General features: G+C 54.7%; 1 protein-coding gene and 1 non-coding gene across 3 annotated transcripts in view; both read right to left on the minus strand.

The window, feature by feature from the left end:
* Positions 1 to 8,406: 8,406 nt before the first annotated feature.
* AP1B1 (adaptor related protein complex 1 subunit beta 1) overlaps positions 8,407 to 25,303 on the minus strand; it is a 51,705-nt gene continuing 34,808 nt past the window's right edge. Inside the window, exons 12-22 of one of the 2 annotated variants that reach the window (XM_024767991.1) lie at positions 21,322 to 21,420; positions 20,589 to 20,848; positions 19,779 to 19,980; positions 18,176 to 18,319; positions 13,508 to 13,653; positions 12,141 to 12,270; positions 11,756 to 11,840; positions 11,060 to 11,146; positions 10,813 to 10,967; positions 10,127 to 10,135; positions 8,407 to 9,326 (exon numbers count right to left, since the gene is read on the minus strand). In XM_024767991.1, the coding sequence (XP_024623759.1) occupies positions 9,252 to 9,326; positions 10,127 to 10,135; positions 10,813 to 10,967; positions 11,060 to 11,146; positions 11,756 to 11,840; positions 12,141 to 12,270; positions 13,508 to 13,653; positions 18,176 to 18,319; positions 19,779 to 19,980; positions 20,589 to 20,848; positions 21,322 to 21,420 (1,392 nt within the window). In that variant the 3' untranslated portion in view covers positions 8,407 to 9,251. The remainder of the gene's footprint in view (positions 9,327 to 10,126; positions 10,136 to 10,812; positions 10,968 to 11,059; positions 11,147 to 11,755; positions 11,841 to 12,140; positions 12,271 to 13,507; positions 13,654 to 18,175; positions 18,320 to 19,778; positions 19,981 to 20,588; positions 20,849 to 21,321; positions 21,421 to 25,303) is intronic. The other variant, XM_024767992.1, reaches the window with a different exon arrangement.
* LOC112415188 (small nucleolar RNA SNORD125) lies at positions 12,934 to 13,030 on the minus strand. Its single transcript, XR_003006291.1, has one exon. It is a non-coding gene; the product is annotated as a small nucleolar RNA SNORD125 (small nucleolar RNA).

Here is a 25,303-nt window from a genome sequence, read left to right on the forward strand (position 1 = left end):
CGGGTGCAAAGCTCGGAAGAGAACAGACCGAGCGCGCCGCGCACAGACACGGCCTCCTCTCGCAACGCGACTGGAGGCGCCGCCCGCAGCGCGGGGCACCGAGGTCGGACCCCCTGCTTGGGTCCCGCGGCGGAGAGGGGCGCTGGGGGCGGCACTGCAAGCCCGGGGAGGGACCCAGCCCCCTCTGCGTTCCGCACTCCTGTCACCCGCTCCAAAATAGAAGTCCTTCCCGCCCACATCCTTGTCCCCTCCTCCAAACACCGCTCCCCCAAGCTGGCTCCTCACAAATCCGGCCCGCTGGAGTCAGGGCGCCCGGGTCGGATCCAGCCCAGCTGTGTGACCTTGGACGAGTTGCCGCACTGCGCCGGCTCTGCTCCACATCCATCAAACGCAGACACCGTTTCTTGAGAACCTACTACGTGCCAAGCCCTATACTAAGATATGTGATCCTTGAATCAAAGCCTCAACCTGGTGTCTCTGAGAGAGGAAAAGAAACCTAAGGCTGGAGAGGGGACTCTCCGAGGTTGGGGGGCAGTGGGTGGCCCCTGACCCGCCGCCCTGCGGTCTCTTCTGAGGAGCTCTCCCACCTCCCTCCTGCCCACAGGGGTAAATGGCCAGCACTAAATAACATGTCAAATGGCATCATGGAGGGGGGCGTGGGACAGAGGGTGCTGAACCCGGCATGCACCAGGTCCCAGCAGCTCAGCCCCAAATCCCTGTCCCAACAATGCTGAAAGATCCAGAAATTGGTCGACACCACCACCTTCGTCATAGCTAAGGCCAAATTTTCTGCCTAAGTCTCCACTGTAGCTTCCCTCAAACCCTGCAGCCTCCACGCCAGACTCTCAGAGCCCAAATCCCTCCCTGGAGCTGGCCGGAAGCTCCTTCCGCATCAGGGCTTGGGAAGTCTGGGTTTACCAGCCCCATCCTCTGCCTCTGCTTGCTTACCCCCTACAGTGGGGGGCTCCCACATCTCTGATGCCCAGGTACTGGGGGAAATGCACAGGCATGTCTGTTTCTGCACTGAACAAGGGTTTTTCTTATCTGTCTCTTCAACAAACATCTCCAATCTTACTGCTTGCCAGGATGCTGAGATAGGTTTTTTAAAAAGTCCTGCCTTAAGAGAGAACGTTCTAGGGATGGGATGCAGGAATTGTAAGAGCACAGACAACGTGCCCACCCTAGCCTGGGAGAAGTGGGAGAGGGAGAAGGAGCTGAGTCTTGAAGTGGAGAGTGGGGTTCATCCTCCTGGGAGCAGGCGATGGTACCTGGATCAGGGATATGGGTCTGCTTTCACTCTTCTCAGCCACTAGGGAGAGCAGAGCCAGAGTTGTGGCTACATCTAACAGGTGTTCCAGGTCTTCAGGCCCAGTGAGTGGGGACCCTTGGCTTTATTTTACTTTCTGCTGTGATTTTTCCCTTCACCCGATTTCGCCTCTGACTTTTTAACTTTTCAGGCATCTGGGTTTTGTGAGCCGCCTCAGTTCCTTTGGGGAACAAGGCAGGGAGTAAATAAACTAGGCACCACTTTCCCTGTTGGCACTCAGCAGGGTGTGGGGCTGACATCATTATGGTCTTCCTTGGGGCACTCGGGACCACCAGCCCCTGCCTGGAGCACCCTCCCTCCCACACGTGGGAGCCAGCTCTGGGTGTCCTGGAAACCTTCCTTGCTTCACTTTCTGACAGAGAGCCCTTTTCTTGGGTAGGGCTTCTTTGGGAACCACAGACAGGGCTGTGTGTGAGGCATCTCAGGGCCCCAGCGTGTGGTTTTTGGAGTGACGGAAGATACTCTGGGCAGAGTACGTCCAAAAGCTCCCACAAAGTCGTCCACACTCCACAGGGGTGACACATTCCCAAGGGAAGTCTCCCAACAGTATCACTAGCAGCCATTCCCATTTATCAAGGACCTGTGGGGAATTCCTTGGTGGTCCAGTGGTTAGGACTCCAAACTTCCACTGCAGGGAGCATGGGTTCGATCCTTGGTCGGGGAACTAAGATCCCACAAGCCACAAGGTGCAGCCAAAAAAAAAAAAAGGACCTGTGATGTGCCAAGCCTTGACTGTAGCTATGCTCATTGAGGCCCAAAGGGATGAGCAGGAAAGTGGCAGCACAGGGACCAGAACCCAGGACCTTAGGCCACTGAAGCTGACTTTCTGAGAAGCCCAACTTCATTGGGGCTCAGAGACCAGAAGGGCTTCAGGAGGAGGTCAGCTGGAGCCTAGGGCCCTGTAGGGAGGGACTCTGAGGAAGCCCCTGTCACTGTGGGAGCTGAGCTGAGACAGAAGTGGGCCGCCCAGGGCCAGGCTTCCCAAAGACTAGCTAGCCAGAGAACTCGGGCTGCCTGTTGGCCGCTGCCTGACATTTGCCCAAAAGGTTTCTTCCCATCCGGCCTGATTCCAGACCTTCTCTGGGGTTGAGCACCGTGGACCACGTCCAGCTCCCAGGGGTATTTGCTCTGGACTCCTCTCACCCAGCCATCTGCATCAGTCCACTGACCATTAATCATAGTCTGTCCTGCCTGTTAATCACTTGTCCCAGCTTAACTCACTCCCCCAGAGTCCTGATGGGGGAAACCCTTACCATTTGGATGCCTCAAGCACGGTGGGTCCTTGGTGGCCATCGTAAGACTGCCCATTGATTGTAGCCGGTCAGCCCCTTGAATGCCATGGGTTTTTGTAACCATCAGGACACAAGGAGGCAGCACAGGGCAGGGCTTCCAGGCCTCTGGAGTGAGACCTCTAGGGTTTGAAACCTCCTTCCTGGAGGGGTGTCATCTGCACAAGTTATTTAAGCTCTCTGAACCTCAGTTTCCTTCTCTAAAGGGGATAATGATGGTCTTGACTTCATATAGTTGTTGTGGGATGAAATGAGATGATACAAAGAGGAAAACAAGACAATTTAGTAAGGCTGGTGGGGGGACTAAGTTTGTACATATAAAATAATTTCATTTTATATGCTAGTTTACCAACTATAACGGAGGCATATGTGTGTACACAGAGGTAAGTATGTAGACAGATATTTCCTAGTTCTGTCTGCCGAAAGGGCCTAGAAGTGCCACCCCAAGAGCAGCACACACACCCAGCACCCAGATCTTGGTTTCTAATTCTGTTCTCCAGGCTTCCTGGAAAATGGCTGATGCTAGGGTTGGAGCAGGATGAATAAAAGATGAGCCTGGAGCATCTTATAGTACTGGAAAGTAAGGAAGTGCTCAAAAGAAGCCAAAGGATGGGGGCATGTCAAAGAGACACAGAGCCTACTTGAAAGAGCTCCCAATAGCCAAAGCTTAAAAAATTTAAGCAACAAGATAAATAATGCACTTTTGGATTAAACCCAAATTATAAAATAAATATCCATGAGTCCAAACTGATATAAAATGATTGAATTAATACATAAATGCAGGAGAAGAAACAAATTTTCCTTACAGAAGAATTCTAAACATTTTATGTAGCTGCTCCCTGCCCCCACGCTCTTTCCCGAGTGTAGGCTGCACTTCGTGACTTGCTTCTGAACAGTGTGTGGAAAGGGGAGAAAGTAACTTCACAGTGGAGACCACTGGAAACACTACCTCGGCCAAGTGATCCAGGCTGATGTGACGGCGATGACTCACGTCGATAGCGTGGACCCCTGATATGATGGGACGAGAAGGGCGCCTCCCTTGTCTCCTTCCTAAAAACCTGTAACCCCAGTCTAACTGTGAGAAAAACATCAGACAGACCCAAGTTGAGGGACAGTCTACAAAATACCTGACCAGCACTCCTCAGAATGGTTAAGGTCATGACAAACAAAGAAAGTCTCAGAAACTATCACAGACCTAAGGAGACTCAGGAAACATGACAACCACATGGAACGTGGGATCCGGGAACAGAACGAGGACATGAGTGGGAAAACTAATGAAAACTGAATAAAGTCTGGAGTTTAGTTTTAAAATTATATGTTATATAATTTGTTATTTTATATTATAAATATATATTATTCTTATTCTTGTGTATTATATATTAATAAACATTTACATCATAAACATTATATATATAGAAAAGAATAGAAAAGATCCCATTTACAAAAGGAACAAAAAAATAGAAAAAACTCATGTATCTATGAAGAATAAATGTGCATGCAAGAATTTTTTTTTTTTTCTGGCACACCACAGCTTGCAGGGATCAAACCCGGGCCCTGGCAGTGAAAGCGCCGAGTCCTAACCACTGGACTGCCAGGGAATTCCGCATGCAAGAACTTTTAAATGAAGAAAACTTAAAAGGTTATAGAGGACTTCCCTGGTGGAGCAGTGGTTAAGAATCCACCTGCCAATGCAGGAGACACGGGTAAAAAAAAAAAAAAAAAAAAAAAAAAAGGTTATAGAGATGTAAAAGAAAGCATGAACCAATGGAAAGGCATCTACTCCTATATTTGGATGTACAGATTAATATTATTATTATTTGTTTTGGGTTTTTAAAAAATTTATTTATTTTGTTTATTTGTTTGTTGTTCCACGGCATGTGGGATCTTCCCAGACCAGGGCTCGAACCTGTGTCCCTTGCGTTGGCAGGCAGATTCTTAACCACTGTGCCACTAGGGAAGTCCAGATTAATATTATTATCCTCACATCGTTTTGAGGATGTCAATTCTCCATAAGTTAATATAAACATTTGATGTGATCCAAACAAAAATAATACCATCATTAAAAAAAAAGAAACTTAGTTCTAAAGTTCAAATGGGACCAAAAGGGTGAATAAGAGGGTACTATAAATTATGAAAATATAAAGGTACAATACTTTTTTAAAAACTCAGTGGTGGGGAGTTCTCTGGTGGCCTAGTGGTTAGGATTCTGGACTTTCACTGCCATGGCCTGGGTTCAATATCTGGTTGGGGAAGATCCCACAAGCCACATGATACAGCCAAACAAAAACAAAAACAAACAGAAACAAATGCAATGACCGATGAATAGACAAATTCTTTGGTACTGAACAGAGTCCAGAAAAGCACTGATATATATGTGGAAATTTAGTATATGATACAAATGATATTTCAGATCTGTGGGGAAAAGATGAATTATACAGTAAATGGTGTGGAAACAACTACATAACCATCTGGGAAAAGAAAGTTGAATCCCTACCTCGTTCCTAACATAAAGCCCACATGGAACAGGCTCAAAATGCAAAAACTGAGATAAGACAAGCACTGGAAAGAAAGAAGAGATTAGGACTTCCCTGGTGGTGCAGTGGTTAAGAGTCCACCTGCCAAAGCAGGGAACACGGGTTCAAGCCCTGGTCCAGGAAGATGCCACATACTGCAGAGCAACTAAGCCCGCGAGCCACAACTACTGAGCCCACGTGCCACAACTACTGAAGCCCACACGCCTAGAGCCCGTGCTCCACAACAAGAGAAGCCACTGCCACGAGAAGCCCGCGCACCGCAACGAAGAGTAGCCCCCGCCTGCCGCAACTAGAGAAAGCCCGCGCACAGCAACGAAGACCCAACACAGCCAAAAATAAATAAATAAATTTATAAGAAAAAAAAAAAAAAGGAAGAAGAGATTAAAAGAAGACAATGCCCAACACAATTTCAGCATGGAAAAGTAAAAACTAACAAAATGGGGAGAAATAACGACAAATCGGGAAGAAAAGGACCGATAACCATGTCAAAAAAGGGCAACAAACATGAAAACGGCTCACAGAAAAGGACACACAAATGGCTCAAAAACACACGAATGGAGGCATGTTTAAAACACAGTAAGGTACAGTTTTTTGCCCGTCACTTAAACACACCGCGATATGCTGAGTGTGTGAGGGTGTGGGGAAACAGGCTTCACATTTCTGGTTGGTGGGGCTGTAAACTAGAGAAGTTTTAGCAGTAGCTATCAAAATGATGAACGCACCTACCTTCGAACCAGCAATTTCAGTCTGAGGAATTTACTGACATGAAAATGAATGTTCTTTGCAGTATCAGTTGCACCAACACCACCAAAGACACAATTAAGAGGACATCACGGCGAGGACTGGTTCATCATGGTGCCTCCATTCAATGGAAAACCACACGGCTGTTATATAAAGGCATGAGGCCGCTCTCTATAATGGGCTAATAATGGAAAAGTCTCCAAGATACAAGTACGATGCAGATCAGGGTGTATTCCATGCTACTCTTTGTGTATAAAAAGGGAAAAAATCGTATTAGACGTCATTGAGTCTCTTTGGAAGGTAACACTGGTCTCTTTAGGGAGAGGAATGAGAAGGATTATTTCACTTCTACATTCTTTTTGCCTTTCGGATTTTGAACCATGTGAATGCATTACCTTTTCAAAACAAGAAAATTTAAAATGTGAAATGCTTATACCCTCTGGTCCAGCAATTCTGGGGCTAGATCCTATAGCTGCATTTGTGTCTACGAGCAAGGATGTCTAGAAAGATATTCACTGCACCTTTGCTTGGACTCCAGAAGATGGAAACAGCCAGAATGTCCATCTGCAGACACCAGCCCATCTGCACAAGAAATTCCAAGGTGGCTCTATTTGTACTGATAGGTAAATAAAGCAAAGTGCTGGTAGCGTCTAGGGTGTGCTATTTATTTAGTAAACACGTCCCTGGATTTGCTTTATACAGGCACAGAATTATTCCTGGAAAACCAAAATGTAGCAACGAACTTTGCCTCTAGGGAGGAAAATAAAACTGAGGAAGTGTGGAAGGGAAAACTTTATCCTTTGTGTGACTGATCTCACCGTGGTCCAGAATCACTCTCTCCATAAAACAAACCACTAGTTGAAGATAAAAAAAATGTACAGGGGCTTCCCTGGTGGCGCAGTGGTTAAGAATCCGCCTGCCAATGCCTGGGACATGGGTTCGAGCCCAGGTCTGGGAAGATCCCACATGCAGTGGAGCAACTAAGCCCGTGTGCCACAACTACTGAAAACACAGCAAAAAAAAATTAAAAAAAAAAAAAAATAAAAAAAAAAAAAAAATGTACAATGAGGTCACGCCGCAGGCCTTGGCAGGGTGTCTGGCACACAGGGAACCCATCAGGCCCCTGGGTGTTTGTTGGACCCTCTCAAATAACTAGTTGCTGTGTTGAATTCCCCGACTGGCTGGGAAGGCTCAGGACCCTGGAGAATCTTCTGCAAAAGATGCCAAGGCCCCTGAGAAGCATAGAGAGCTGAGAATAAGGACACCTGAGCACACCAGGACTGGGGAAAGCATGCGATGGGTGTCACTGGGGTGAGGGAGGGACAGGAAAGCTGGAGAGGGACAAAATCATGGTAAGTTTCCTCCCACGACCGCCTGAGGCCTGAGCACACGAACCCAAGGTGTCCGATGACGGTCCAAGGGCCTCTGTCTGGCCAGGACAGCGTTCCTCACTGGCACTTCCCCCTCACCTCAGGGGCTTGGTCCTGGGCCTCATCATTGCCCCACTGGGGACAGCAGTGCACTCACAAGGCTGGGTGGGCGTTGGGCCTCAGCAGGTCAGGACAGCAGGTGACAGGGCAGGCTGCGCTGAGTCCACAGACGGAGGGGACTCCAGCTGCGTTTGTGTGTGGCCTTCTGAGCTGGGGACTTTCAGGTGAGGCGAGAACTGGGGTTGTGCGGTCAGGGGCCTTGGTTGGTTCTAGACTCTGGGGTCCCAGGGCAGTATGGTGACACCCCAGGGGTCAGAGGTGGGGCAGTGGAAGGCCAGGCGCCCCTAACAATGCCTACAGCAGTGTGTCCAGCATGGGCAGGGTGCAGGGAGTGGCCATGGCAAGAAGGGGCTGAGGGCCCACCAGCCACGAGGCACTGAGAACCCACTGGCAGCTCTGCCCACAGAACCCTGCCCAGAGTCCCCCCACCTCCCTCCCCACCCCGGGAGCCAGGCCAGTGCCAGAACTGGGGCCACATGAGGTGTCCCTGGTGGTGGCTGGGGAGGCTGCTGCAGATGCAGGGCGGGGAACAGCCCGCCCAGACAGGCCTGGTGCTGGGCCTCCCTGCCGCTCCCAGGAGCTGAGGAAAACCAAGATGGGCTCGGCCCTCCCAGCATCTAAAGGCAAGACGGCGTGGGCTCGGGTGGAGCTGGGATCAAGGGTGGGAGAGGTGCTGGGAGACCAGCAGGCCTCAGCAGGCAGTTTCCAAGGACAAGAGAGGGAAAGGTACTGTCAGCAGGGCTAGGCAGGGGCTGACACAGCTCAAGCCCTTGACCCTGGACCCCAGGAGATCCAGGACCCTGCCCAGAAGAGCCTCAGGACCTGACACACTGGCCAGGAACACACTTGATGTCATCATTTTTATTCACTTTCTCTTTCTGAAAATAAGAGTAAACATACAATATATAGTCTCTATTTATATATATTAGACATCGTTACTGCAGGGCTCAAGAAAACCATCCTCAACCACTTGGAAGCAGTTTTTAATTCTGACATTTGGTGGAAGAGGAAAAAAGTGTCCGTGATTGCCAAAAGCAGAATCTTTCTTTATTATTAAACAGCAGTAACAGGAAAACCTAATGCTCTGTCAGACACAACTGAAGGAGGCCAGGAGGGGGGCAGCAGATGCTAAGGAGAAACCCCAGACAGGATGCACCACGCTCGCCCACATGCCCCACCTCTCAGCCGTGTCTCCGCTCCAGGAACCCTGGACACATCGAGGAATGTATCAGAGGCAGAGACCGTCCTCACGGGCAAGAGGGGGAGCGGGCGGGCGTGTCTGCCAGGGGAGCAGGAGCCCAGGAGGGGCTCTGGGAGCTTCTGCATGGTCTTCCCCGAGCGGCTCAGTGCTCGGGAGGGTGGGGTTGTAGGCCCTGGGAGCCCCAGGCCCTGACAGAGCAGCTCTCCTGGTACCCAGTGGACCCTCCACACACACCAGGATGCCTGCCAGGGTCCATCCCAAGAGAGGGGCGGTGAGGAGGGCACCACCAAGAGAGACTAACACCACCCCAAGAGAGACTGGGGCAGGGGGCTTCCTGGGCTGGGAGCCGAGGAGGGAACTGCGTGCTCGCCCTCAGGTGCTGGGAAAAGCAAGAGAAGAACCCTGGATCTCCCCGTCCAGCTCTTGTGCCGCGCTGGCTCCTTTGGTCCCCTCCTCACCTGACTCTAAACGTCAGCAGCAATGGAAAGAGGGGGGTCTCAAGCACGCGAGTATCCCGAGGACCCCGGCAGGCCCTACTGTCAGAACCAGGGAAGCCCGTGGGTGCCAGGAGCCTCGCCCGGCCCCTCCCGGGAGAAGGAGGTGCTGCCACCTCCCAGGGGGCTCCTTGACGCGGCTGGTGGAAGGCTGGAGCGGATGCTGGACGGGGCCTCAGTTCTTGAGGATGGTCTCATAGGCCTGGTACACGTGCTGGGACACCTCCGGTGCTCGGCACTTCAGGGACAGCTGCAGGGAGAGAGGGGTCGGGGGACAGGGAGCGCTCATTCCCAGAGCTCCTTTCCAGGGCTGGGAAGGAACAGGCGGGGAAGGCAGAGAAGGAGGGAACCAGATGGGAGAGGGTGGTGTGCACACGTGGCCTGGTTGCAGCAGCGGCTGGGGCAGCTGTGTGGTTTAGGTGAGGGGGCGGCCGCTGCAGCCAGCTGGGTGGGGACCAAATTTACTCGCAGCCCACATGCCTGCTGTCCGCCCACCACCATGGCCCTCTGCAGCGTGAATCACGAGCCCGAGGCTGCCAGGCAGTGCTGGCCGCACCCTGCAGAGCTGCCAGGCCCCCCAGAGCCCATGGAGGGCAGAGGAGGTTTGGGGCCAGGAGAGAGGCCATGGGGACGCTGGGTGGTCTTTCTGGTTTCTTGCACAGGAAGCAGGCACATCAGACTTGGCTCGGCTCTAACTGTGGGAAGAGCCTGGAGAGCCCTGGCAGCGGAGACAAGCGCAGCCACCCCTCCTGCCAACATCACTGCTCTGAAGGGGGCCGTTGGGAAGGGGGAGGGGCATGTGGCGCTCTAGCAGTCAGGGTCCCAGTCTCCTCTGAAGGGCTCTGTGCACACTGACTGTGTGAAGTGAAGGCACCAGGCTGGGGAGCACAGGGCAGCCAATCCTCCTGCCTGCAGCCTGCATGCATGTCTGCCCGGCTTTGGGGAGCAGCGGGGTGAGGCCAACTCAGGAGAGCCGGGCCAAGAGATGGGGTGTGCGAGGTATGGCTGGGAGGATGGAGGGGAAGAGGAAGAGAAAAGCAATCCGCTAACCTCCAAGTCCTGCACCACGGGCACCAGCAGGGAAGGTGGACATGCAGCAACCGAACACAGGGAGACGGAAATTACCACCACCGAAGCCACCGCCGAGGCCCCACCCGACCTCTGCGCCCACACCACCAGCGGAGCCCAGGGAGCAGTCTCTGGAGGGTCATGCCTGCCCGAGACTTGGGTGCAGGGAGAAGCAAAGTCTGGACTCTCTGGGGCCTGGAACAGCGGCTTGGCCTCTGGGAAGGCACGTCCTGACTGAGGTCTGACTCAAAGGTCAGGAAGGATGAGTTGCTCAGAATCTACGTCCTCCCAGGAGGACACTCAGGTGGGGAAGAGCCGGAGGGCCAGGGCCGGGGCCCAGCGGAGCCACTTCCCAGTCAGACGGGCCTTGGGCCAACTGGGCCACCTCACAGGGCCCAATTTTACAGAATCTTCTGGTCCAACTCACTGTTCTGAGACCCAATTTGGTGTCTTATCTGAGAAACTAGATGGGACTGAGTTGAAAGCTTTCTAAGGTCAGAATTCTGATGATCCTCCAATGCCAGGCTCAAAGGGATCCCAGCTCAGCTAGGCTAGAGTGCCCCCCGATCAGGGCCGACCCCTGGCCCGGGAAGGAGGGGGACGGGAGAGGCTGCCCAGATAGGAAGGCAGAGGCCACATGGCAAGCAGGCAGGAGCGGGGGCCCTCACCATGAAGCTGGGGTTGCCGGGCTGGATGCGCAGCTCCGCCAGCACCCAGATGCCATTGGTCAGCTTGAGGGACTGGTAAAGCATGTCCTGGCCCTCCACGTTCCTCTTGGCGATGGTGAAGATGTTGCTGCTCTGCAGCCTACTGCTCACGGCCTCTGGGGGTCAAAAGGCCCCCAGTCAGAGATGGGGAGGCCTGGGGCACAGGCGAGGGGCAGCATGGAGTGGGGGCGGGGCTCAGGAGTCCTACCCGCATTCAGGGGGCAGTCTCTGATCTGGAACTGGGCTTCGTTCTCATTGGGAATGTCCTTCCACGTGGCCAGGAACATCTGCCGGTCTGGAGGGGTAGAGGTGGGATCCTATAACCCTCAGCAGGAAGTGGGTCGGGGGGCAGTGCCACCTTGCAGCTGAGGACAGGACTGGCTCTGCCACAGCCCCTCCTGCTTCCCTGAGCAAACCCTGAGCTCTGTGAGGGTGGCCACTTGTGCTGTTCCCAAAAGACCCAGGGTTCCTGCCTCTGGGCCTCGAAGCTCTCCCCACTACCACCCACATCCGACCTCCTGCTGCTCTGGAGCCGAGCACCCTGCTCATTAGTCACAGCGGTGTACAGAGCTTCTGATGTGACAGAGGTGTCGTGGGCAAAGTGCTCCATGCCCTCTGGGTGCTGGGATGAGTCTTCCCAGGGGTTCCAGCTGGGGCACAGGGGATGGGCATCAGGTGTGACACATGGCCGAGGCTCCCTGCCTCGGGGGGCCCATGTGACGACTGTCTAGAGGCTGCAGGCAAGACTGAGGGGCAGAGCTGGCCAGATAAGACCCTGGGGGCCCCGGTGAAGTTGTGACCCTCACTCCAGACTCTGCAGGGGAGCCGGTGACTCATGGACTCTATCGTGGGGCAAAGCCAATCCATCTGTTCTAGGGATCCCAGGGGCACCCTCATGACTCACCCATCTTCCCATCCTCCACAAAGAGGATGTGCAGCGGGTACAAGGTGCTGAAGTAGAAGACGTCAATGTTGTTCTTTACGGCCACCTAGGAACAAGGGGGTCCCCGATTAGTCCCTGATGCTCGACACCCTAAGGCCCCAGGAAGTGCCTGCTCCCTGTGAGCCCACCTGAGCAGGTTCCCTCTCATGACTTCCCTGGTAGCCATGCCCAACACCCCCTCCCACCGGCCTCCCCACTCCCCATCCCTGCCCCCAGTCTGTGTCTAAGAGCAAGATTCCACAGACAGCCCTTTGCCAGCACCAGCCAGGCCCCAGACGGTTCCCCCAGGCTCCTCCCCGGGGCAGGTGGGTAAGGACTGGGGTGGCAAGCCCTGCCTGGAACACACCTGGAGGTTGTTCAGAGGCTCCATCTTCATGACTGAGCCCACCGTGTTGAGAGGCAGGGAGATCTCCACAGTCTGGTTGGGGCTGAGCGGCGCATGGACCTGGAGGGGGGCGGCGGGGGCCAGGCCAAAGCTGGGGAGAGACAAGCCCCCGTGGGGGTGGCAGGGGAACAGGTGCTGACACAGGACAGGTAGGCTCCTGGGGCTCCGGAGCCTGGGCAGCAGCTGGCGAGAAGCCTCTCCAGTGAGCCGGCCTCATCCCAGGCCCAGACCCAGGCCTGAAGGACAAGCTCCTGACCCCCACTTCCCACCCCTCAATGGCCACAGGAACAGGAAGAGAAATCTGGGACAGCTGAAGGCCTGAAGCCCATCTCTGTTCCTCTTTCTCCTCTGGGTGAGGTGCTGGGCAGGCCCAGGTAAGAGTGCCCCTGCCCTGCCCTCAAGAAGCTCCATTTAAAACCAGGGGAAAAAACAAAACAAAACAAACCAGGGGGCCTTTAAGCTTCTTTTAATTTGAAAACTCTGTGACTGCCCAACTCTCAGTGACCAACCTCCATCTCCCAGGAGGGATGTGACCATCCCAAACGAGACACTGGGTTTTACTGTCTGGGCCAGAACTGGCTAGATCATAAGATGGCCACAGAGATTCAGAAAAGCCCTGCTTCTTGGTATAGCAGCATGTGAGCAAATCAGGAGGATGCCCAAGAGCGTAAAAGACACTGGAGTGTTTCTGTGGCCTCTAGGGTCTCCCTGGTCTGACAGAGGGTCGGAAACCACTGGCCCACAGGCTCTCCCTGAGGAAACAGCCCCTTCAGTCAACTTCTTAGAGGCTCAGTTTGCTCATCACTAGAGCCGCTCAGGAAGAAGGATCATCAGGAGAGGCTGCTGGGGTCCCCCAGAGAGCCCTGGCCTAGCTGGCCTGGTCCATGAAGACCCTGATGGTGCCAGACAGGAGAACTTCCCTGCTGACAGGGGACCTGGTAGGGGTTAGGGCCTGGAGCAGACCCTGTCTGGTGGTTTAATCCTGCCACATGGGGGAGGCTGGCGGCCAGGCCCACTCCCCATCCTCCTTCTTAGAGACTCCTGAGACGGGAGCTGCTCAGATCTGGAGATTATGTCAGTAAAATGCCCCCGGGGCAGTGGGGGAAGGCAAAAATAAAGGGAGGTGCGCTGCCCCTCCACCTCATACTTTGGTGTCCACATAAAGAGGTTACTGTGGGGAAAAATCACTGCTTTAGAGAGTTTTGGCCTGAGCTGTGGTTGTGAGGAATATCCTCCTTCACCAGAAAGAGGCTCCAGGCCCACAGTCCTCAGCGCCTGCCTGCAGTCACCAGCATGGGGTCTCAGCAGGCTGGCCTCAGGGAGCTCACCTGTTGCGGTTGAACTGGATGGCGAAGTCGGTCATGACCTGCAAGGCCTTGTTGGTCAGCTGCAGGTCCATGGAGATGGACCCCACCTGGCGGGTGAAGGTACCTGAGATCTCCAATCCTTTGGCCTTCATAGCTGGGAGCCAGACCTGCGGGGAAGACGATGGGATGGGGGCTGGTGTTCACCATGTCCCCAACTCCATAGCCCACGTGAGGGTCCTTCCCCCACCCCCTTTCCCTCACACCTAAAGGGGCCTCTCAGATTGATCACACCTGCCTTTACCATCAGGGGACGACCATGTGAACCGTGGGATGGGAGGAAGGCTCCTGCACAGCCTGCCCAGGACCCCCAAGCCGTGTGGCCACGTGCTGGAGCAGCGCAGGGCAGGGAGGAACCTGGTGAGCCCAAGGCTGAGCTGAGTCTCCGGAGGTCAGAGAAGGATGACTCAGAAGCAGGGCTGAGGAAAGCGATGAGACAAGCGGGCCCTGCCAGCCTCCTGACGAGCCAAGGAGAGTCGAGAGCCAAGGGCACTCTGGGCCTCAGCCAGAGCCTGAGGCCTCCCTGGCTGTCACAGCCTGCCCTTCCTCACAGAAGGCAGGGCTGGCCTTTAATTGTACAAACTGGCCTGACCAAGGACAGTACTAAGAGCACCCCTCGCCTGGCAGGTCTTCTGCTGCTTGCTTGGCTGCCCTTGTCATCCGAGTCTCAGCTCAAGCCCACCTCCTCCTGAAGCCTTCTCCAGGCTCCCGCTGCAGTGACGTTTTAGCAAATAAACTGTCTTCTCGGTCCCCAGACAGCTCTTCGAGGGGAGGGCTCTGCTTTTCTGTCTTTGCATCCTTGGCTCAGAGCCTGGTGTGAGATTGGTATGCAGGGAACGTTTGCTAAGCGAACAGCATGAATTAAAAGCTCTGCCCGTGAGGGACACCAGTGGGGGCCATCCTGTGGACGCGCAAATGCCTCTCAAGTTGCCATTCTCACCAGGACAGCTCACAGCCCCGCCCCAGGCCAGCTTCTCCAGGTGCCCTGTGTCAGTGAACGCCCCACTGTCTCGCAAGTCGCCAACGCCAGGAACCAGAGCATCTGGGCACCAGCCCTCAGCCCACCCATGACCCCCATGGTCATGCAGCTCAGGTCCTGTCAACACCACCTCCTCCCATCTGCCACCACGTTCTCTGCTCTCCCCTCTCCACAGGCACTGCTTGTGTCTGAGCCACCATCAGAGTTCCTCAGGTAAGATGGCAGCCACCCGCATAGCTGCCCAATTCTTCTATCCCCAATTTCCACAGCAGCCAAAGCCATCTTTTACAATGCAAATCAGATCACAGCACCCTTGAACCCCCTCAATCCTGCAATGCTTCCACTGCCCACGGCCTCCGAGGCCTGGTGCCCTGCTCTCCCTGGGCTCTGGTCCTCACACACACACTGTTCCCTCTGCTTGGAAAGCATGCCCCACCCTAACCCCATCCTAATTGCTAACTCTGATCATGCTTTGCTTCCCCCAGACAAATCTGTGAGGGCAGAATCTCATGGCTTTAGCCATGAGCTGTGATTTGGCACACAGCACTCAGAGGGCTCCCACGGTGACTTCCCTGCTCCCTGCCCCTCCAAGGAGCCTGGCTTCCTTTCCCAGGTTCTTACAGAACTGGCTCTTTCTGGCACTGTCACCATCCTGACTGCCGAGGGTGGGGACCTCATCTCTCTTGGTCATTGTAGGTTCATGGAGTCTAGAACTGTCAGCATCCACTGGCCCAAGTGCTTGAGGAACTCCAAGTTCTTGTACAGAGAGCCTCATTCCCCTTGACCAGGAGGAGCGGGGAATGCACGCAGGACAAACTATTCGAGGTAGTCACAGCGCTGTCAGGAAAATGTAGACCGCACAGCCACTGCTTCTGGAGGGAGAGCACACCCATATCCCAGAACCCGCCTGTGACTACGGTAGCAGGAGGGAGAAAGTCCTGCCCATGTTGCAAGGACTCCTCCTCCAGGCAGCCTGCCCTGATTACTCCTAACCTGGGATTCCCCTCACCTCTCCTTGCAGTTGGTACACTCATCTGGCCCTCCACTAAGACAAAGCAGTGATAATACCTGTTAAAATGAACCCACATGTAGAGGGCAAGCTCCCCGAGGGCCAGCTGATTCTGACAACCCCTGACATTAAGATAGGCACACTGAGGTTCTTAAACACTTTAAGATCACATAAGGGGGACCTCCCTGGTGGCGCAGTGGTTAAGAATCCGCCTGCCAATGCAGGGGACACGGGTTCGAGCCCTGGTCCGAGAAGATCCCACATGCTGCGGAGCAACTAAGCCCGTGAACCACAACTACTGAGCCTGGCTCTAGAGCCCGCAAACCACAACTACTGAAGCCCGCGCACCTAGAGCCCGTGCTGTGCAACAAGAGAAGCCACTGCAAAAAGAAGCCCTCACACCACAATGAAGAGTAGCCCCCGCTCACCACAACTAGAGAAAGCCTGTGCACAGCAACGAAGACCCAATGCAGCCAAAAATAAATGAAATTAAATCTTTAAAGAAAAACAAAAAGATCGCATAAGGGTTGGGGGCAGAGGCTTTGGTGCCACAGCCCTACATTTAGTTCCAGACTCTGTCACTTACCAGCTATGTGACCTTAGGAAAAAGCACTCAGATTTCTCAATTGCAAAAATGGGAATAACAGCATCATAAGGCTGCTGAGAGGACTTAGTGGGATGGTGGCCATGCCATGTTCATGCAGTACCCAGCACGGAAGTGTGTGGTTGCTAGCACTAGACTTGCCGTCTGCTGGGGGCCCCTCAGGCCCAGATCCTGCCAGGAATCCTGGCTGGGGACTCTGGCCACCACCACTGTGGTGTAGTGGGCAGGGCAGGGCAGGTGCTGGCTCATAGCTCCCCAGTCATGAGGGAGATGTCCCTGTGCTCCTGAAGCCCTGCTGTGTCCTGCTTTGGGGAGGGGACCTTGGAATAGACAGCGGCTCTGGCTGGGAACGAAGCGGCAGACATGATGTGTGACCTGAGTGTTGTGAGGGATCAGGCCACATCTGTCCCCTCTGGCAGCTTCCTTGAGGCTAAAAGCCTGGCCCACACTGTGCTCTCCTTAGTGCCAGGCCCACATGTTCTCACACCCCGAACTCAGCTCTCCTTCACTCACCCTGCCCCTTGCCCACTGTTCCAGCTGGAATCCCCCTCCCCACCAGCCCCATGTCCTGCCACGTCCTGCCACGCCAGCCTCCAGTCCAGCCTCCTTTCCACCCCTACAAGTGCCTTGCTGTCCGGCAGCCATCAGCCAACTCCTGCCAGTCTCCCCACCGGCTCCTTGCTTCTGCTCTAGCCTTTCCAGTCCGGCCTCCACACGGTGGCCAGAGGATCGCTATCAAGTGCAAATCTGCTTCGTCCCTGCTTAAAACCTTCCAATGTCTCCTGCTGCACCAGGATCAAGAACAAAGGCTCAAAGCTGGTGCAGCCGACCTTGCCAGCTTCCTCCCTCCTCAGCTCTGGTCTAGGCGGGAGTCTGGGGGCAGGGGTACTGCCCTGGGTGGCCCAGTGGGCATTGTGAGGCACCGCCAGGCAGGCAATGGTGTGTGTGTGGGGGGACACTGTGTTTAGTGGGCTGGGGTCAGGGATGCTACCTTGAGGACAACGGTCTTCACAATGAGCTACTGTCCTGCAGCCTTTGAGTATTTTCTGCATGGTTTCAACATGCCCTGAAATTTCCAGGAAACTAATGATGGTGAAAATCAAGGGAAGCCCGTTTCTTGTTTTGTTTGGAACTTAACTGGAAGTCAGTCACCATTTCAGAAACTAATGGCACCTCTGGCCACACCACTCATGGCACGTGAGCTACAAACACTCTCTATAGCTATGGTGTCACTGTGACTCTGCACTGCTGCCAGCACCCAACAATGTGATCAGATCTGGGGTGGGCATGCCCAAGCCTCCACAACACTGAAATACATCATTTTACTCTCTTCCTTTTAAGTCTCTCTTTTTTTTTTCTTTTGCTGTACACGGGCCTCTCACTGTTGTGGCCTCTCCCGTTGCAGAGCACAGGCTCCGGACAGGCAGGCTCAGCGGCCATGGCTCATGGGCCCAGCCGCTCCACGGTATGTGGGATCTTTCCGGACCGGGGCACGAACCTGTGTCCCCTGCATCAGCAGGCGGACTCTCAACCACTGCGCCACCAGGGAAGCCCTTAAGTCTCTTTTATGCGATGACAACATCTTACCATTTTTGAAATTATATGTATAGGTAGGATGTACAGTCCACAGATCTCATTTATTATGAAAGGAGGGGGCGTTATAAAACCCCTGTTATCAATTAGGAGCATTGGGTGGGACAGCACTGAGAACCACTGACCCAACTAGATGGGACTTTTGCCAGTTTTCTGGAAGGTGTGGGCTTTCCCTCAACTCTGGGCCTGGAGCCCGCTCCCCATTTTTGCCTTGCTAATTCTGACTTGATCTGAAGGCCTGAGCTCCAGCAACACCACCCTCTGCGAAGCCTTCCCCAGGCCTCCACGCCTGACTTAGCATCCCTTCCCTGTGCTCCCTGCTGCCCTCAGCATCGTGCTGGCCAACTGTTGCTCCAGGAGCCCATCCTGGCTGGCCAGGGCCGATCCCACACAGTGGGCCACTTAAGGAGCCACATGTCCTGCCACAAGAGAAGCCATGGCACTTACTGCTTTGGGAGCCACATATGATCCTGATAAGGTGCCCACACCACTGGTCAGGTCAAAGAGGTCACTCAGGCCACTGCCCATGGGTGCTCCTAGGTTGGCTGGTACTGCTGCTGCTGGGGGTGACACGAAGTTGGAGGCCCCGATCTAGAAAGGAAGGGAAACGGATCAAAGGTGGGCATCACAGAAACGAAGACCCAACACAGCCATAAATAAATAAAATTAGGACATCAGGGCCCCAGGATGAGTGTGGCCACCTGGCCCTTTAGAAAACGGGGGCAGGCCAGGAGGGGGTATTGCAGGGCTGCCATCACATCAACTCTAAGTTGCAGAAACAAGACAGAGTGAGGTGGGTGGAGAGGAGAGGCCGAGCCCTCCCGTGATCCGCAGGCCCTGAGGGAAAGGGCTGGGGACACTCACAAACTAACAGCCCATGGATAAAGGGGTACTTGAGACACAATACTGTGAGGGGGCTGTGCTCAGCAGATGAAAGCACACACCCCAGGATGTCAGAGAGGGGTTGTGGGGACTGAGAGGGCCGGCGAGCCTCAGGATGACAAGGCAACTTCATTGTAGGGTAGTGAGGATGGGCTGAGGAATTAATGGACATGGGGGCCCAAGGGCAGCTGGATGCTGGGCAGTCAATGCAGAGGCTGCCAGGACACTGGACAGAGGCCAGGGCTAGCAGGGAGGGACTGCTTTGACATCATCCGACCCTTGGGATGCTGGTGGGGCGATCTAGGAGCAGCAGGGTTGGTGGCACAAGGGTTGAACCATACCCCTTCAGGCTCATCCCCCATCTCCAAGCAGAAGCAGGCAGGGTGAAGAGAACAGGCAGCCACATGCAGAGAGAAAAGCCAGGAAAGAAGACACAGAGAGATAAGAAAGAGAGGGAAAGAGGGAGAAAATTAGTCATTGCTGCTCCACCCAAAAGGGGCCTGGTGTGAAGCTGTGCCGGGCCTATGAGGGGCCCACATTGTCTCTATGAAGGGCATGACCCACTGGCCTCACCTGACCACCCTCGTCCTTCCTACCCTTTCCTATGCTGTGGCCTTGGGGACCTGAGCCAGGCATAGCCAAGTGACAAGGGCCCCACTGCCCCCTTCACCTGGCTCTACCAGCTGCCTGAAGAAATCCAAGGGAAACACCCAGGCCAGTCTTACCACCCCCTTTCACAGGGGAAGAGGGACTGTCCCTGACCTCTCATGGGCCTCTCTCAGGCCTGCTGGGCTGCTACCCCCAACCAGTGCAGCATGTGGGGTAAGTGGATGCAGGTATGGCTCCTCCAGCCTTACAGGGCCGAGGTGCCAGACTCAGGGGAAGGGGCTAGGACAGGCCCTACACTGCTCCAGGTCTCTTGGGGTTCAGCAGCCCGGCAAGGGGCTAAATCCTGTGTCTGCCACTTAGCAGCTGTGTTCTCTTTGGAAGGAAGGTCACCCGACCTCTTTAAGCCTCAGTCTCTCACCGATGTGTAAGGAGCTACATGATCACCTTCGCAGGCAAATGTGCCTGAAGCCCTTGGTTGGCGTCTGGCAGAGAGGGTGTTCAACGATCGGTTCTCCAAAGATCACTATCAACCTCATCCAGAGGGGGCCCTAGGACATACCAGGCTGTCGAGGCCGCTGCCAAGAAGGTCCACAGCTCCCATCTGCACCGAGGAGGTGGCCAGGGGTGGGCCACTCACCGGAGGGCCGAGGTCCAGGTTGAGGAGGTCGCCCAGCAGGTCGCCCTGGGTGGGGATGACATCCAGCTGCTCGCCAGGGGGCGCTCCGGCAGGGGCCGTCTCCGGGCTCTCTGTGCTCTCACTCCTGTCAGGACAGGGAAAGAGGCTCAGCAGGGTAGGGGGTCAGGCTATCTCAGGGAGGTCAGAGCCCCCAGTCTCCACCCTCAGGAGAGGCACCTGGGTCTCTTCACTACCCCAGAAGCCTGTCTATATCCCCCCTTCCTCCCCCTTCCGACGCCTGATCCATCATGTTGGCTCTCCGAGACATCCAGCTTCATGGGCTGAGGGAAGGGAGGGCCATCTGTATTCCCTTCACTCAGCCCACTCTAAAGAGAAGAGCGGGTGCTGGTCCCCAGAGGACTGGACAACCAGGCCAACAACCCTGGGAGCCGCAGAGCAGGAAGGCGAGAGGAACGGGGCTCTGGAGTCAGGCAGAATCGAGTCTGAGCCCAGCTCTGCTGCCTGGGATGCTGCACCAGGCACTCAAGCTCTCTATGCCTCTTGTCCCCATCTCTTAAGAGGGGACATCTCTCAGAGCTGTTGTCACCGAGTCAATACCTGGTATGTAGTAAGCATTCACTAAAAAGTTGCTAGAATCATAATTTTGCTCAGACTCAGGCCCGAGTGCTTGTGCTACTGAACCGAGGAAGCAGATGGGGAGGCTCAGGCCAGCGAGTGGCCCCTGGTACTCACGAGGCGGTGCGGGGCGGCAGGCTCTTGTGCACGACGCCCCGGCCCCCCTCCACGAAGGCACTGGGCGGCTTGTGGTAGACGGAGGCCAGCGTGCCGATGTAGCAGATGAGCTCGTCCAGCAGCGTGGGCTCGATGAGGTCTGTCTCCTCCGAGATGAGCGGCTTCTCCGCCAGCACCACCTCCTTGGCAGCCACGGGGTCCGTGGAGAGCAGGCGCCAGTAGATGTAGCCGCGGTCTCGCAGGTCCGGGTTGTCTGAGTCCTGGGAGGTGATGAGAAGACAGTGAAACTTGGAGCAACCAGGTGAGGGGAAGGGGGAGCCCCATCCGTAGTCCCATAACATGGGTGGGATCACAGGGCGACTGATGATGGCAACCTGAGCGCTGGCGGGAGCACACCCGTAAACCGCCTGAATAGATGTGGCCCAGCCCCCCGGTTTCCCCCCAGCCCACTCCTGCCTCCGTTCCCTGCCTCCTCCACCGTCTGCCCTCCCAGTTCTCAGGGACTTCCCTCTCCTCTCTCATGTATGGTCTGGCTCAAAGTCACCACCTGCCCCTGCCCCACCTCTATTTAATTGTGACTGAGCTCCCTGAGCAGGGATCCTAGAATGCTCTGGACCAAATCCCAGTGGTGCCAGTTTTAGGGGCAAGACCACCCAGGTCTGGCTCCTTGGACTGAAGCTCCCTCCGTGGAACAAGGGCTGTGCTGGGCACAGCAGGGAGGCTGCGCACCCACCTGAGTGGCCAAGCTGAGGACCTGCTGCACCAGCTCCTGAGTCTCTGTCGGCTTCTTCAGAAAGAGTTTCACGATGGCTGTCAGCAGCTGCAGCTGGACCTGCAGGAAGACAGAGAGGAGGCGAGGAAGGTGTGTAAGCTTCTTGTGGGGACAGTAGGAAACCAGGTGAGGACCTCAGAGAGGTAAAACGATGTTCAAAGGCTGAGAACAACTTTCCGGGGTTTGGGGTTGGCCACACAAACAGGCCAAGTCCAGCAGGGGAGAGGTAGTGCTGAGAAGCCTGGACCTTCGCCCGACCGCTCAGGAAGGAGCTGGCCACGGTGCTATCTGGCAACCCCAGGCGGGTGGGGGCTGCTGCCCAGTGCTAGGGTCCCAGAAACCCATCAGGGCTCCAGGCCTCACAGCCTTCAGGAGCTCGCAGCTTACGGAGGCAACACATGTGCCTGGTATGCTTATTAAAGACCATCTGCCAACAAGTGGAACAGGTGCCAGGGATGCCCAGCAGACTGGGGCAGCAGGGCCCACACAGTCAGCCTGTTGTGAGGAACTGTGCTTCCACCAGAGGGCGGGAACCATTCCTGCCCCGCCCCCACCAGCCCCACCTCTCACCTGCCACTGTCTTCACCTGAACGTACGTCCTGTGCCCCCTCCCCACTTCTGTAGCCTCCTGTCCCCCTCACTGGCACCACCCCACAGTACTGGAGATGCTTTCCAGCCACTGGGCCACCCTATGGAGAGATCCCCTTGAGGTCAGGGATCGTGTCTGTCACTGCTGCATCCCTGGCTATTGTTCATTCTAGTGCCTGGTGTGCAACGGGCACTTAAGAAAAACCTGCTGACTAAAAACATACCTCTGAAAGAACAATTCTGTGCATAGACCTTCCTTAGCCCCATCGCATTTTGTCAGTCCTGCGACAAGAGGACAGCCTGAGGCTCCCCAGACTGTGCTAGGGACAGGCCTGCGGCAGAAGGGTGGCAACGGGGCTGGCTGCACCTCCTGGGCCTGTCCGGTAGGAGGGCACTTACAAAAACAAATGGCTTAGCTGCCCTGGTATGCAGGATTGAGGGGATGCAGTCTGTTTCTGGGACTAAGCATCCAGAGTCCCTGCAATTTGGTGACACATGGGCCAATGGCAGAGGAGCAGGCTAGCTGTGTCCAAGGCAGGAGGCGGCTCGGGGACTGGCTTCCAGACCTGGCTCGAGTCGCTGGCTGGGTAGCCTAGAGAAAGCCACTTACCCTCAGTCGTTGAGGGAGATGTGTGGCCTACCTCAGGGGGTTCTTGTGAGCTCTGAAGACCAATCTATGGCAGCTTACTTGGAGCCAGAGTTAGATCACACCTCATTTGAACTCTGATTCTACCACTTCCCAGCTGGTGACCCTGGACGAGCCATTTAACTTCTGAGTCTGTTTCCTCATCTATAAAATGGAGGCAACACCTCACAGAGTTGATGGGAAGAGTCAATGAGACAACAAACGGAAAGAACTGTGTCCTCTGCTCAATGCACAACAGCTGTCATCATCGTCAACGTCACCACAACTGCCACACAGGGACTCTTTACCAAGTTCTCCCCAATCCCGGGCAGCTGGCTGCCAGCGCTCATTCATCACTGTCGGGTCTGCAGTGCCGCCTGGGAACAGGGCCGCCTCAGCTCCCTACCTCATCTCCCCACACACACACTGAGGCTCCCGTTAGCCTGCAGGTTCAGGCAGTCCCCCTGCCAAGATGCCGCTGCCCCTGCCCTCAGACAGGCCAGATGCAGCGCTCCCTGTCCACGGCTGGAGAGGCTTAGGAGCCAGGATGAGGGGGCACAAAGAGACAATCTAAAGTAAGTTCCTAGGACTTACCTGGTGACGCAGTGGTTAAGAATGTGCCTGCCAATGCAGGGGACACAGGTTTGAGCCCTGATCCGGGAAGATCCCACATGCCGCAGAGCAACTAAGCCCGTGCGCCACAACTACTGAGCCCGCGGTCTGCAACAAGAGAAGCCACCATAATAAGAAGCCCCTGCTCGCCGCAACTTAGAGAAAGCCCGCGCAGCAATGAAGACCCAATGCAGCCAAAAATAAATAAATAAGTTCCCAAACTGCAAAGCATTAAGTATTCTTATAAAAGCTCTGAACTGTGCTGTGAACCCAGGAGGCAAAGGAAACAGGCCACCTAATTAAAACACCACCACCACCCAACTACTGTTTGCTGAGCGCTGGAGCGGACAGTTTACATACAACATCCAATAAGCTTTGCAGGAACCCTGTGCTAGAGATAAGGAAATGGGCTTGGTGGGTTGAACGCTCCAGACCCTACAATGGGGGAGGAGCCACAGGCAGAAACACCCCCACAGGGCATCCTCTGCAGTCATCCCAGCAGGACCTGACTACAGGAGCAGAAACCAGCCCAGACTGGGCTTTGCTTCTCTGACAAGGGAGGGAGGCTGGTGCGGTGGAAGTGGAGGCAGCCCTGGGGCAGGCTGCCAGCTGGATGTGGCAGGTGGCAGTGGGAGTCAGTGAGAATTACTATTATTATTTTGTGACAGACACCTGTTGTTTTTCCCACCCAGCATCCATTCGATCTTCTGGCTTTGAAACGCTGGCTTTCCCTCAGAGAACTGTCCTTCTCTCTGGCCCTCTCAATCCACAGAGACAGGGACTGGCTCAGGGTAATGCAAACAGGCCTGAACTGTTGCTGGAACCACTGAGGGGAAGGCAGTTACGGGGTTGCTAAGTGAGAAGGACATAGCCTGGAAGCACTGACACCTCGCAAGCTTCACTGGTGGGGAGCCTGCCCAAGGGCAATGCCACCCAAGGAAGGCAGAGACAGCCCCACTGCCACCACCCACGCACCTTCACCCAGGGGTGCAGAAGAGAGAACGCTCCTTGGACTCAGCTACAGGAACCTATAGGTCCCCTTTTCTGCCTGGACAAGTGTGCTTTTAAACCAATTCCGACCAACACTGACACCACCATTAATGAGTGCTTCTAATTTAGGGGCTGCGCACGTGTTAGGGACATTACACAAAGCATCCCATTTAACTTTCACAGCACAGGATGAGGGAAAGTATTATGATTCTCATTTTGTAAATGAGGAAACTGAGGCTCAGACAGGTAAAGGGTTAGCATAAAGGCAGCAAGCCAGGAAGGGGCAGAAGAGGGGTTTGGACTCTGGTATCTTCGATTCAAGGTCCAAAGTCTGATCCACTGGGTTCCACTGCGCCAGCTGGGCAGCTAAGATTTCTGTGCTCACAGACATTTTAAAGGCCCCACATGCATGAGCACAGTTCACATAAGAGGGAATACAAATGTACAGATGTTCAACCCCACTCAAAACAGAAATGCAAACAAAACTATACCAAGGTACCATTCGTTATCAATCAGATAGGCAAAAATAAAGTCTGAGCATGCGCTCGGCTGGCAAAGGAGGTAAGGAGAGGACTCTCCCACCTCTGAGACAGGAGTGTAAACCAGAACAATCTCCACACCAAGGGAAATCTGCTACAGCAACCTGAACCTGCGATGCACGGGTCCTTCTACCTAGCATCGTGCTTCTAAGAATTCACCCTCCAGCTGCACATGCAGGTGTGCTTTCCACAGGTTATTCACAGCAGTACTGTTTAAAAGAGCAGAAGGTTGGACACCTAAATATCCGTCAGGGGAGGCTGGTTAAACAAACATCGTCCTTCTGCATGAAGGACTCCTCTGAAACTGTAAATTAATAATGGCACAAATTAATAATGGCATGGCCTTCCAATGTATTTTTAAGGGAAAAATGAAAGGTACTGATCAGTTTCAATTTGTATAGTTTACTATCAGTATTTAAAAATAAGTGAGGGGACTTTCCTGGTGGCGCAGTGGTTAAGAATCCGCCTGCCAATGCAGGGGACACGGGTTCGAGCCCTGGTCTGGGAAGATCCCACATGCCACAGAGCAACTAAGCCCGTGTGCCACAACTACTGAGCCTGCGCTCTAGAGCCCGCAAGCCACAACTAC

The sequence above is a fragment of the Neophocaena asiaeorientalis genome, unplaced genomic scaffold, assembly GCF_003031525.2.
Source record: "Neophocaena asiaeorientalis asiaeorientalis breed wild unplaced genomic scaffold, Neophocaena_asiaeorientalis_V1.1 scaffold828, whole genome shotgun sequence".
Taxonomy (NCBI): Eukaryota; Metazoa; Chordata; class Mammalia; order Artiodactyla; family Phocoenidae; genus Neophocaena; species Neophocaena asiaeorientalis.